The sequence below is a fragment of the Eptatretus burgeri genome, chromosome 10 (genome assembly GCF_056783735.1).
Source record: "Eptatretus burgeri isolate ZD-2024b chromosome 10, Ebu_testis_v1, whole genome shotgun sequence".
In the NCBI taxonomy this organism is placed as follows: domain Eukaryota; kingdom Metazoa; phylum Chordata; class Myxini; order Myxiniformes; family Myxinidae; genus Eptatretus; species Eptatretus burgeri.
This window is the reverse complement of record NC_140970.1, coordinates 69384386-69398361: the sequence shown is the minus strand read 5'-3', so window position 1 is coordinate 69398361 and position 13976 is coordinate 69384386. Positions and strand designations below refer to the sequence as shown.

The 13976-nt window shown below is 43.7% G+C and overlaps 2 protein-coding genes across 2 annotated transcripts in view; both read left to right on the top strand.

Annotated features, from left to right (window-relative positions):
* LOC147018802 (uncharacterized) overlaps window positions 1-13976 on the top strand; it is a 120208-nt gene that overhangs the window by 34303 nt on the left and 71929 nt on the right. The window lies entirely within an intron of this gene.
* LOC147018805 (potassium voltage-gated channel subfamily A member 1-like) lies at window positions 9420-11462 on the top strand. Its single transcript, XM_085898845.1, has one exon. The coding sequence runs from the start codon at window positions 9886-9888 to the stop codon at window positions 11185-11187; it is 1302 nt and encodes a 433-aa protein (XP_085754971.1). The 5' UTR covers window positions 9420-9885; the 3' UTR covers window positions 11188-11462.

Sequence of the window (13976 nt, the reverse complement as noted above, 5' to 3'; positions counted from 1 at the left end):
TACTTAACCCTTGTCCACACAAGGGAGGTCTTCTTAGGCTAAATACAAGGTGAAAAAGACCCCCATAAATAAAGAAGTCTGAAGTTCAAGTGGACCATCGAGTCAGCTTTAAATCCCTACACTGAACTTCACAGGTAATTAAAACAGAAGGCAAAGCAAGTGCATATAATACAATTACTTTGGCCTACTTCAACAGCTACCAGCAGCACTTCAACCCCTTCCACCAGCAAATCAATACCATCCACCAGCAAATCATCACCCAAACCTCCAACAACCACCTCACAATAAGATGAGTTATTTTGCAATAATACAGTCCTATTATGATATCAACACTTATTTTAATGTATATTTAATAATGCCACACCATTCCAGAGAGAGTAAAAATATTATCTCACTCCGGGACTCCACTCTGCATCGGTGTGATCGGGACAAATTCAGCGCCAAAGTCCTGTAAAACGGCAGACATGTCTTCTGATTTATGTTAAAGATATGACATTTAATTTAAATAAGTTGTTCCTCAATCATTAACTAAGAATACAAAAGGACGGACAAACTCGAACAAATTGCTTCACCCTGCCTTTCACTTCATGCAGGGCAATAATTACTGTACCTTATATACTGAAACACAAAAGAAACTTACCACCTTTTAAACCCTCAAATATCAATAATAACACTGTGTGTAGTAAATATGTGAACTTATTTGTGGACAATAGTGTCCTCACTGTCAGACAAAACGGTCACGGATGGTCACTTGAACCTTCAATGGTCACTTCATAGCACAGCTGTTAAACAGCCGTTTTGACTGTCAGTGATTAGCCAAGGGGTATGGGATGATTTTAATGAGCTGCACGTGATGTCTGGATATTGGCTTTTAAAAGGCCAGTGCAAAATGGGCATTTCAATCAACATGCCACAATTGTCAAGGGATCAACGGCAGTGTGTCTTGGGCATACTGCAAGGCGGATTGAGCTACCGTGAGGTGGCACGTCGCCTTGGCTGTTCACACCAGACGATATCGGCCCTGGTGGACAGAGACACCCTCCACAACTCTGCAGATGACAGACCTCGATCAGGGAGGCCAAGAGTCACCAATGCAAGGCAGGACTGGCAGATGGTCCGAAGTCAGATGGCTTCAGACATTGAGGACTGAGTGGGACAGAATCCAGCAGCAATCCATCCAAAGACTGGTAGGCAGTATGCGCCGATGATGCACTGCCTGTATCCAAAACAATGGTGGCCACACACGCTATTGAAAGGGGACTGACATTGCACCCTGTGCTGTTCTGTACTGTAGAACAAACTGATGAGATGGTGTATCTTGGTGAAAAACTTGACATGTCATCAATAAAATGCCAATGTTTCAATTAGCAATTGTTGGTTTGTTTTATTTTGAAGTGTTACAATTTTATTACATTTCAAACAAGTGGTAAGTTACTTTTGCGTTTCAGTATATTAAAGATTGTTTAACCCCTAAGGATCATTTCCGAAACAATATAGTGGGGCAGATAACAGCAATTTTTGAGAGCAATCGTGCAAATGATGATACAAGCATCAAATTTGGCACATTTGTTCTCCAGGGGATTCTAATCAAATCTGCCTGATTGGCCATTTGAAAATCCAAATTTTGAAAAATTTGAAAAACAAAAAAAACTTCAAAAAAGTCAAGATCACAAATCTATGTTGGATGCTGGCTGAGATTGATGAATGTTTCAGAAACATCATCAAAGACGTTCCAAGTCTGCCATGCAATTTTCTTCCCTTTACCACGGAAGGCAGACACGACGTCACATCCAGTGAACGCATGGAAGTATGGGATCCCTCGAGTTTTCTCAGGCCCTATTGCAGAAACTATCTCATGGACTGGAATCCATCGTGGATTGGCTCCTTGACCAAAGGCAATCCACATGTTCTCAAGACCTAGTTCCTGTAAGGATGGCAGTACAGATATTGCTATGACTAGTACGTCCATGTCATTAGCCTTAATTATATTGGACTTGCTACCATCCGTCGTTGCATCCCTGGCGTGTACAAATATTTGAGTGTCAGCTTCTTCATGACAACATGGAGACACAACATCCAGTGACTGACTTGTGTTGCTAATGGCATTTTCTCCTTTTGTGACAATGACTGTGCTTGTCGTCTGTGCTTCACACATCTTTTCCGCAAGGAAGTGAAACAGCTGTCTTGTTGCTGTCATCTCGAAGAAACCTTCTCCAGTTACTTGGGGTCTTACTGGTTCCTGTCACTCTTCTTCTGATTCCTTGCCCCCTTTCCGGCCTTGCCTCGGACTTCAGACTTGACTTCTTGTACACATCAAACACTACGTCCACCCTCTCGTACCTGGCACCATAGGATTCCACCTTTGGGATGGTGTCTTCTTTAGCATAGTCATCAAATATCTTTGAAGTGCGTGGAGGTAGGGCATTGATAAGTGCTGAGCCATCAACGATGACTGCATCTCCCCTTGGTTCTCTGTCTGGGATGCTCACTTGCGCTTCAAGAATTTGAGCCAGCTGAAACTTGAAATTTTTTTGAAGTTTATTTTTTCTTTCAAATGTTTCAAAATCTGGATTTTCAAATGGCCAATTGGGCAGATTTGATCAGAAAGCCCTGCAGAACAGAAATGCCAAATTTGATGCTTGTATCATAATTTGCACGATTTTTGTACTATCTACTACACTAATAGCGAACGCAGTGAGCTTCATACTTAACGAGTGCACGTGAGAGAATAGGAAACAACAACACAATACCCCTGACTATTTGGAATCTGTGTCGTTAGCTATCACCTTTTGCTTCCGGTTGTTGTTAAACGCTGTGCGGTGTATAAACACGATTGGGTTTTATTTCTTTCTTATGAATATTACTTAATGCGTGCACATGAGACTAGGAAACAACAAAAACAACACAATACACTGCCAATTGTGAATCCGTGTCGTTGGCTATGACCCTTTTGCTTCCGCTTTTGTTTTGTTTCTGTTTTTTTTTTTTTTTGTTTCCGGTTTTTGTCATGGGGGAATGATGCATGCCGGGAAGATCATGACCGGAAGTGTTTATTTATTTATTCAATCATTTTTTTTCCCCAAAGTTAATTTCATTCTTCGGAAAGTGATTTTTTTTCATGACAGGAAGTTTATTTTGTATTTAACATTACCGGGAGTGATTTTGAAACTCTTTCCGGAACTTATATTTTCTTTTATTCTTGACCAGAAGTGATCGTTTATTTATTTATTTATTCCATTATTTTTTCCCCAAAGTTAATTATAATAAAGATACCTCCCGCATCATCAAAAAATCATTTTAAATCGTGATTTACATTATTTGATCGGTGATCCCGAATCCAGGCCGAAGTAACCGGAAATTGCGTCAAAATCATCAGCTGTGCGGCACTTACATGTACCACGGTCCAGTTGGCAAGTATACAGTTGTGAACAAGTTTTATGTAAAGTCAGAAGCGAATGTAAGAAGAATTCTACGTTCGCTTCTAGGCTTTGCCAATTCCATATTATGTCTCCACTAATAAAAGGCAATGTGTGTGTGTGTGTGTGTGTGTCCTCCATAACTCCAAATCTATAAAACCTAGCAGCCTGAAACTTTTCATGCACACTAAGAAAACTCCAAGGAAGTGCAAGAGTGAAAATTTGGTGTTTGGGTTAATTAAAACATTCCTTTTGAAGATAATTAACGGCCTTATTTAATTAAATCCTTCATCAGGCGATCCTCGGCCACCTCGCTGTCTGGGGTCTTGAGGCGTTTCCCGGGTAACCTCACTGGGGTCTGAAGCGGCCATTTTTTTTGGCCTACTCAACCACGCTTTGACTTGGAACAGGCCGCAACGATTTCTGAACGATAAATAGATGTAAGCTCCAGATTTGGAAGTATCAGCAGTTCCGACTCCCCCCCAAAAGTGTTGATTTGTTCAACTCGGACATTGCACGGGTGTTTCCAAGTTCATGGTTGTATCAACGGAAATTGGTAATCGCTTGCCAAGCCAGACGTTCCGTTGGAGTGCTTGAGTGCTTAAGCCACTTACCGAGCTGTACGGTGCAGTTCGTGTCCTGATCGGGATGTGCAGTCGACAGTGACTACAAGGTAAAGGTATGTTTCCAGCACACACGGACGTGGTACATACGGGTAGATTTGGATCTGTACGGATTGTCCGCAGGTGTGTGGACATGCCACACCTGTTTTGGGTGTCGTGATGGTAATGGTTCATCCCGTATCTCATGGAGGTTCTTTAAGGTGTTTTCCTTTATCCTCGCACCTGTTTCTAAAGCATTTGGTTATCCGGTTTGCTTTACAAATGTTATATGTTTCCCTTTGTGAGTTTCATAGCAAAATGTATTTGATAACATCCGATTTCTGAGCCGTTTGCCATATTAACGTGTTTTCTAAATTACCGAGACAATTTTTTTCCACCCATCACACGCAGTTGTTTATAAAGAATAATGTTTGTGATCATATCCTTGAAATGTACAGAAATGTAACGTCGTTTTTCGGTGAAAGCGACTCAAGGTTTCCGGGTTGTCTGCAGGACGTACTGTAATCACACTGACTCCAGTGTGTGTGTGTGTGTGTGTGTGTGTGTGTGTGTGTGTGTGTGTGTGTGTGTGTGTGTGTGTGTGTGTGTGTGTGTGTGTGTGTGTGTGTGTGTGTGTGTGTGTGTGTGACAGGGTTTCTTCCCCAAAGAGGTATTTGCTTTCTTCTCAAACGACACACACAATTCCGATGAAACTTCATGACGTACCAAAGTTTGTTCATGGCATTAGAAAAATCTGGCTCTATGGAGGTATAAGGTTGCCCCCCAGAATAAGTATTTGCTTTCTTCTCCAAAACTACACAAACAATCACGATGAAACTTAACCACAACCTTTATCACCCGTGATGTACCAAGGTTTGTTCATGGCATTAAAAAAAGCATCCAAAGGTATTTACTTTCTTCTGCGTTATATATTTTGTGGGTCATCCATGCCTACCAGTGGTTGCCTGATTATCTTATCCAGCCACTACCAAGTGCGTGCCCAGGGGTACTGCCTTTATGTATAATATCTCTGTGAGGTTCTTTGTCATCATTCCTGTAGGTATAGCTATCACTGGTACAACTTTGGCATTCTTCAGCTTCAAGGATTTTCGCACTTCTTTCTTGAGGTCTTGGTGTTTGGTCATTTTCTTGATTTCTGCATCGTTTAGCCCCAAATCACTGGTAATTAACACCTCAATCAGCAATGCCTTCTCTTCTTTTTTGTACCGAAGGATATCTAGTTGCAACACTTTGTTGTCCATGTTCACACTCGATCGGATCATTAGGTCGTATGTGAGCGGTAGATACACTATGGGTCAAAAGTTTTAGAACACCCGCATTTTTCAGTTTTTACTGAAATTTAAGCAGTTCAAGTCCAGTGAATAACCTGAAATGTTACAAAGCTAAGCGGTAAACTGCCAGAGGTTAAAAAAAGTTGAGGTTACCAAAAACTGAAAAATAATGTATATTTCGGAGTTGTTAAAAAAGGCCCTTTTCAGGGAACCAGTAATGGGTTATCAACTGCAGCTGTTCTGCAGCAATGGAAGTAAATTCAGCCTTGAAAGTTGATGCAAACAATTCCTACAGGTGTCCCAACTTTTGTTGATTAGTTACAAACCCTCTGTCTATATAAAAGCAGTGTTGGAACAGACTGTGTTGCTACACCCTCTGAAGCATTATTTGGACAATATTGCACTGCAGGAAGTTGTATATTGCTCTCATAATGGGGGTGAAAAAGACAATTAACAAAGGAAGACAGACAGACCATTACAACCCTTAAAAGTGTAGGTCTTTCCTTTGGAGAAATTGCAAAGAAGCCAAGGTGTCAATGAGTACAGTTTCCTACACCATCAAAAGCCACTTGGAAACTGGAGGAAACTCTGACAGGAAGAGGTCTGGCAGACCCAAAGCCACAACACAATCAGAAGACAAGTTTCTGAGTCAACAGCTTGCGTGATAGGCGGCTCACAGGACAGCAGCTTCAAGCACAGCTTAACACTGGTCGAAGTAAGGAAGTCTCAGTTTCAACTGTGAAGAGAAGACTTTGAGCTGCAGGTTTGACAGGTCGAGTGGCAGTAAGAAAGTCATTGCTAAGATGTCAAAATAAGAAAAAGAGGCTTGCCTGGGCCATAAAGCACCGCCAGTGGACTACTGAAAACTGGAAGAAGGTCTTATGGATTGATGAATCAAAATTTGAAATCTTCGGTTCATCACACAGGGTTTTTGTACGCTGTCGAGTAGGCGAAAGGATGGTTCCTCAGTGTGTGACACCAACTGTCAAACATGGGGGAGGAAGCGTGATGATCTGGGGCTCTTGCTGGATCCAGAGTCGGCGACTTGCACAGAGTGACTGGCACCCTGAACCAAAAGGGCTACCACAGCATTTTGCAGCACCATGCAATACCCTCTGGTCTATGCCTATTTGGTCAGGGGTTCATCCTACAGCAAGATAACGACCCAAAACATACCTCCAGGCAGTGTCAGAACTACCTTAGAAGAAAAGAACAAGACGGTAGGCTTCAAATCATGGAATGGCCAGCACAGTCTCCAGACTTAAACCCCATCGAGCTGGTTTGGGATGAACTGGACAGACGGGTGAAAGCAAAGTAACCTACAAGTGCAACACATTTGTGGGAACTTCTGCAACAGTGTTGGGAAGAACTTTCCGAACAATATTTGATTTCCATTGTAGAACGAATGCCACGAGTATGTTCGGCTGTTATATCTGCAAAAGGTGGCCACTTTGATGAGTCAAAAATTTAGATTAAATTTTGTTCAACAAAACGATTCCATGATTTTTTTTTTATCTGCAATTGTTTATTTGTTCTATGCTTTAATTTCCGAGACATTGAAACATCAAACTGCTTAAATCTCAGTAAAAACTGGAAAAATGGAGGTGTTCTAATATGTCTGACCAGTGTACTTCCATGTTTTCAGTGATTACTTTTGGTTCATGTTCCCACAAACTTTCTGGAACTGAGACGTCAAAGTTTTTGCAGATGTGCCAGCAGATTACATTATAAACTCTGTTTTGTTGTTGTTTGTACAGCTGTTCTGACAAGAGTTTGTTCTTGTGTGTGTGTGTTCGGTCATTAAACGCAACATATCATTCTCTTTACTCACCTCACATCCACCCCTTTTCTTTCTCTCTTCTTTTTTTTTTTCATTCTTCTCTCTCTCTTTCTCTTTCCCTCTCTCTCTCTCTCTCTCCCCCTCTCTCTCCCCCTCTCTCTCACCCTGTCCTCACATCATTCCCAACATTTGGTGAGGCATAGCTCTCCCCACCTCCCCCCCCCTTTCCTCACTCTTCCCCCCTTCCCTTGCTCTTCCCCCCTTCCTAGCTCCTCTCTCTCCATCCCCTTCCTCCTCTCTCAGCCCCCCTCCTTAATACCCCCTATCGACAAAGCGACTGGTTGGATTTGCTAGTATGATAATATTGCTGAGACAAAGCACTTGTGCATATTTCAATATTTTGTAGGTGAGGGGTTGTGATGGTGGTAGGTGCATGAGGTTGGGACTGATGCATTCATGATGCATTTGAGGGAAGTAAGTGATTGTGGAGAAGAACTTTTTCATCACATTACTCTTCCATGAGTTTCCATCATGCAAAAAAAAAAGATGAAAGTATAACAAGTCAAAATGACCTCAACGATATTCAAGTCAGATAGCTTGACGATGCTTTAATGAAGCCCACAGGAATGCAGTATTCTCGATTTCGCCTGAGTATGCAATCCCCAGTTGGAGGTCCTTGCTTGTTTACATAATTTGAGATGTAATTTCTTTAAACCTGGAGATGAAGGAATCAGTATGTAATGCGGTATGTTTGTCGGGTTATATTGTGGTTTAATTGGCTGAATAATCTTATTTTTCTTCCATAAGCAGCACAAGGCTGCAGGATAGCATCATTGGCTGTGGACGCAGCTGTGCTGTTGATGCAGTGTCCTCTGTAGGTTAGGGCAGGAATGTGGAATTTTTTTCATGGTTCCGGCGAGAGCTCGCCTACTCTTCACGAAAGACACCGTGGGATCTTTGACGTCCCCCAACTAATTCCGGCAGACGGGATTCCTGTTTAACGTCCATCCGAGGGGACAGCACATACATTGATGAATCACTCTGCTTGTGAAACATATGGGTTGCAGTTTATTGGGTCTGCATGGGTCTGGATTCGAACCCAGGCTACTCAGCTCAGGGGTGAGTGTGCGTACCGGTCGGCCAGGCTGAATAATTATCATCTGATGATTGCAGGTTTAAATCTTCCCTCAGTGATGATTGGGCATGGCAAACCACCCAGCTTACTTCCCACGTGATTGTTTTGCCAGGATCTGTTTTACTTTTTAAAATGAAAAACATTTTTTGCTGTTGATACAAGCTCATTGCTGTTTAAAATACCATGTAATTGTTTTTGCAAATTATGGTTTCCATTTAATGTACGTCTCTACTACTGATGTCATTTCATTACCTACAAAAGGCTGGGTGAGGCATTTCTCATGAACGGAAGTTTTGGGATGTCTCGACCACGATTAGAACCAGAATTATCTCGGCTAATCTTAAAACAATGCATTCAATCAGAATTGGATGAAAATCCTCCACGAGAAAAATTATGTCACGGTGTTTCATGTAAGACACCATTCGTGTAAAAGTAAAGCTTTGTACTGTAGTTCAAACACACTATACAGTAATCACTTTTTTGCAACCATAATTTGCAATCATTTTTGTGCTTTTTCTTCTTAAGACACACGCTTAACGTGGTGACATGATTAGACTTTTCCAGTGTTCTGATTGGATCTAGTGTTTACTAATTAAATCAACGTCACTCAGTTTGGTGCCCTTCTCAATGACGTCATGATGGATTTCGAGAGGACGCCCCCGTTGCAACCACCCAGGGGGTTCCTCCCATTCCTCAGGCCTCCAGAGTAGGACTTTCTTTCATGGTTTTTAGGTTTTTATGCTATCAAAGTATAATCACTAACGATGGACAGAAGTAAAGAGTCAAAATATTCACAGCGAAGAAAGTAAACGGAACCCGTTTTATTGCAGACTTATCACCGGTATAAAGTTTCCGAGGGGATTAAAAAATATAACCCACTTCATCCCAATAATTTCCATCCTTCTCTCACGACCATCAAGGTCTTGACGGGCAAGCAATGCTGAGCACAAGGTTTATTTGCTTCCCAAAACAAGTTGTTGTATGGCGTCACAGCCGAAGTGGCGACACTGCTTCTTCAACACGAGCTACTCACTGATGAGCATGTCCCCTTTTGTGAAATTGTACGAATACGATTCAAGTCAGTACTTGATTTAAGCCAAAAACATCTCCCCTCCTATCTCCACGTAGCCCATCTGCAAAGGTGGGCTCAGACGATAGGGGTGGGATGACTGAAGTTGTCGCATAGGAAAGTTTGGCAGTCGTACTTTATGCGGATAGGCAGTGGCAAAGGACGCGTGGCCCCCACAGAGCTCACACTTCAGTTATCTCAGCAGGAGCGGCATACGGAGCACGTCGATCAGTGTACGTGCATTCATCTCCAAGATCGAGTGACCTCTCTCCAAATGAGGATCACCACCACACGCCAGAGTGAAAGTTGAGACAGGAAGGAAGAAACTTTAAGCAAAGTTTTGGAACCGATAAACCTCATCCGGGGTCGGAGATTCCGGAGGAGATTTCGCCTGCCAAGACGGCGTTGCACCGTAGAGACCCGCCGCAAGAGGGACGTGAGCGACCATATTTCTCTTTACACCGTGGCAACCTCCCGCCCAGCTGGTCTTTCAGTAGGGTCTTAAAATCCGGAGACCAAGGTGCCTCATCCGTCGTTCCGCTGACTGGCAGTGGCTGTCATCGTGTTCCGCAGGCATTCTCGGTCCGCCGTATGGAGCGCCCTCTGGACGGCTTAGCTAACGGCGTACCAGAGAGCGTGCGGGAGCGTAAGGAATCCATCAACAAATGCAGAACGCCGCAGCAACAGTTGCTTCTCCCCAACTTGGCCCCGGGTCCGAATGAACGGATCACCATTAATGTATCGGGACTGCGTTTCGAGACCGCAGAGCGCACCCTGGCACGCTTTCCAAACACGCTTCTCGGAGACCCCATGCATCGACGACTCTTCCATGACCCCGTCCGTGATGAAATCTTCTTTGACAGACACCGCTCCAGCTTCGAGGCCGTGCTGTACTACTACCAATCAGGAGGTATGCTCAAACGGCCAGACAACGTTCCCTACAATATATTCATAAAAGAGCTTGCTTTCTACGAGATGGGCCAGGAAACCATCTGCGCATTCAAGCAATCCGAGGGTGTGGACGACCGGCCTTTACGTCCATTGCCCAAACAGAGGATACAGCGTATTGTCTGGGAGCTCTTTGAGTATCCGGATACGTCCATGTTCGCAAAATGCATCACCATCTTCTCACTGGCAATGATCTTGATCTCGATCGCTGCGTATTGTGCCGAAACGGTTCCGAACATACGCGATCACAAGGCCGACAACCAAGTGGAAGTTTTCTTCGTCATCGAGACGGCATGCATCATCTGGTTCTGCTTCGAACTTATCACGCGTTTCGTGGTCTCTCCAGATAAGCTAAACTTCTTCAAGAGTGTCATGAACATTGTGGATTTGGTGGCCATTATTCCATATTTCATCTCTCTCAGTGCCTCCGAAGTACGGAGCGAGCACGGGGAAGATCAGAAGATGTCCCTCACAGCGTTCCGCGTGAGTCGCCTGCTTCGGGTTTTCCGCATCTTCAAGTTGTCGCGCCACTCAACGGGCCTGCAGATCCTGGGCAAAACATTGCATGCGAGTCTTCGTGAGATCGGTGTGCTCATACTCTTCCTATGCATCGGCATCGTGATCTTCTCGAGTGCAGTGTTCTTTCTAGAGGGCAGCAAAGAGTTCTCCAGCATCCCAGGGTCCTTCTGGTGGGCGGTTGTGACTATGACAACTGTGGGTTATGGCGACATGGCCCCTCGGTCGATAGGTGGGCGTCTGGTAGGCAGTGTGTGCGCTGTCTCTGGCGTTCTCATGATCGCTTTGCCCGTGCCCGTTATTGTGAGCAACTTCGGTCGCTTGTACGACCGGCAGATCAAACGGGATGCAAGCGAGAACGACCTCGAGGAGACAATTACAGTGATGAGCACTTCAGATAAGAAACCGTGTGTGGAGAGCTTAGTGTAAAATGCTACTTCGGTGGGACCTGCAGAGTCCGCAACTTGATGGTCTTAAATGAATATGCGATGTTTAAAAAAAAAAAACATTTTTTTTTTTACTGTTGTCTTTACGATTCTGACATTTTTGAACTATAGTATGGGATTCGCTTCCAATGTGCTCATTCATTCGATGGGTTACTTGGATTTGATGGGTTACTTGGACTTGATGCCAGGCAGCACCTGTAAATATTCTTCCTGTATTTGTATGCTTATAGAAAAATATATATTTTATCATTTCCTGCATTGGGCTCAAGTATTCCGTTAGATTGTGATGATAAGCCTTTAGGGAGAGGATTTTCAGTTGTGATCGATGGAGATATTGAAGAGAAAGAGTGTACATATGCAAAACACAGGCTCATAGAAGAGTGAGGAAACAGAGGGCAAAAGGGCAACATGCTTACATTGGGGCAATGAAATCCCACCATATTTGGATAAACAAGCAATTAATGTGTTCAGTTTTGTTTGAACTATACAATAACTCGGTGAGTGGTGCCCTGCCATGCAGGAAGCCCCAACATGTGTCGTTCGAAAGCTCCATGGGCCAGACATACCTTGAGACTCGTCTGATTACCTGATTGTAGGTAATCATAGGTAAGGTAAGGATTGTAGGTAAGGAAGGCAAATGTACCTGATTCCAACATGATTCAAATATGACCTACAGGTAATCCAGAGACTTCAGGGTGGCTCAAAAGTCATTAAGATTATAACACGTGCAATTGCATCACCTTTCTTTGGTATCATAGTGTACTCACTATTATTTGTACTACGTCATACATAGGAGTACGCAATGGTGTGAAACGATCAAGGGAATTTCATAGTTAAAAAAAACAAAACCTGCTGAAAGTATTATTTTCTGTTCAAAACACTACGACTTGAACCGAAAAGTTATACTATATTCCGATTCTGATGTACCATATGCTCCATGACAGAGCGTTGTTATTACCTTCACAGCAGTAGTTTGGGCAGGGATTCGGAATTTGTTGAGGGTCCCCGCGATAACTCGCCTACACCTCGCGAAGGACCCCGTGCGATCTTTCATGTCCACCCACTAATGTCGTCAGACAGGACGCCCAGTTTTACGTACATCCGAGGGCCGGCACACACATTGATGCACAGCCCTGCCTGTGAAGCACCAGAATTGTCGTTTGTAGCTGGGTCGGGATTCCGACTCTGGCTCGGTGGCTTAGAGGTGAGTGGGTGTACCTGTAGGACATTCTCCAAGCCTAAAGCATTCTATAACTGAATAGTTAACCTCATGATTATATTGCAACAATCTTTTAACTCCTGGCAATCTTTTTTCCTTCATCGTTTGTCTTCATCCGCTACCCCTTCACAAGTACTCCTCGAGGCTGTTGATAAACCAGAAAGCCAGAGAATTCCATTAGGCGATGAACTGCACTTTGTGTATGTAGACTTTAAAAAGCAAAATTCACCATCAGAAAAGTGTATTCCCGTGGGAAAAAAAATAATCGTCAAATTTTTCCAATCCATTTCTCTGTTTTTTCTGCCGCACTTTAAATCAAACCCGCATGAAGCAGAGACGTGTGGTATTGCATGCCAATTGGAAAGGCAACAGCATTTTGTTGTTGTTGCTTGCACGCTGATGTAAAAAAAACCGGTTCCATCCCGTACAAATGACATAAGTCAGTGGTTAAGCATTTTATTGAAAATACATCATGTGTAATGGAAAAACTTGCTGGCTTGGAACTATAATGGTGAGCAGGGCAGTTTGTAAATATTCCTTTACTGTTTGGATTTCCATCAGTAAAATTCAAGAAATTTCATGCAAGGATCATATATTATATACTCATTATACATCTGCATGCACTGTTTCTTCGCAAGGGTTTTTCAGAGACTGGAAGATATGATGTTTTGTAGTAAGAAAAAGTGTTATTTTAAAACATTATGTGTACAAATGTTACCCTATTTAAAAAAAAAATCTTCTGGGTCCTTTCATTTTGAGGGTACAGCCTCGTGAGCATGCCAAAGCCTGAAGCCTCGGCCTAGTGTCAGGTGTGCTTATATCTTCTTTAGTTATTAGACATCGCACGTATGTAAATGAACCCTCGTTTTACTCTGCGCACATTACACATCACATGCAGTGAATTTCACCTCCCTGTGCCTTGTATTTATTGTTTTTTTAATGCTTCTGTACACCGCCATTGAGGCCCGGTTTCAAGTCACTGTCTACATTTCCAAAAAAGGAAACGTAATTACTCTTTAACTAGTACGGGCCCGTAGGGGCGGGCCCGTAGGTGCTTAAACGACGACTGGATTGGGGAATTATTTCAATTAGATTGGACCAACCATGTCATAAATGGACATAACTTGGGAAACACCTGGGAAACATACTCAGGTCCCCAGTGTCAATTGTGACATATCAAACGAAGAAGAATTGTGACACCCCTCTCTCTCGCTCCTCCTCGCTCCCCCCTAGTCTCGCCCCTCCTCTCTCGCCCCTCTCTCTCGCCCCTCTCTCTCGCCCCTCTCTCACCCCCTCTCTCGCCCTCTCCTCTCCCCCTCTCTTGAATTGTGATGCCCCCTCTCTCTCACTCCCCTCTCTCCCCCCTCTCTCCCTCCCCTCTCTTGCCCCCTCTCTCCCCCCCATTCTCTCCCCCCTCTCTCACCCCTAGTCTCACCCCCTCTCTCTCCCCCCTCTCTCCCCCCCTCTCTCCCCCTTCTCTCACCCCTAGTCTCGCCCCTCCTCTCTCCCCTCCTCTCTCGCCCCTCTCTCTTGCCCCCTCTCACCCCCCTCAC

Bases quoted from the DNA above. Each gene is read 5' to 3' on its own strand.
- LOC147018805 (XM_085898845.1), top strand. From the start codon at position 9,886: ATGGAGCGCCCTCTGGACGGCTTAGCTAACGGCGTACCAGAGAGCGTG.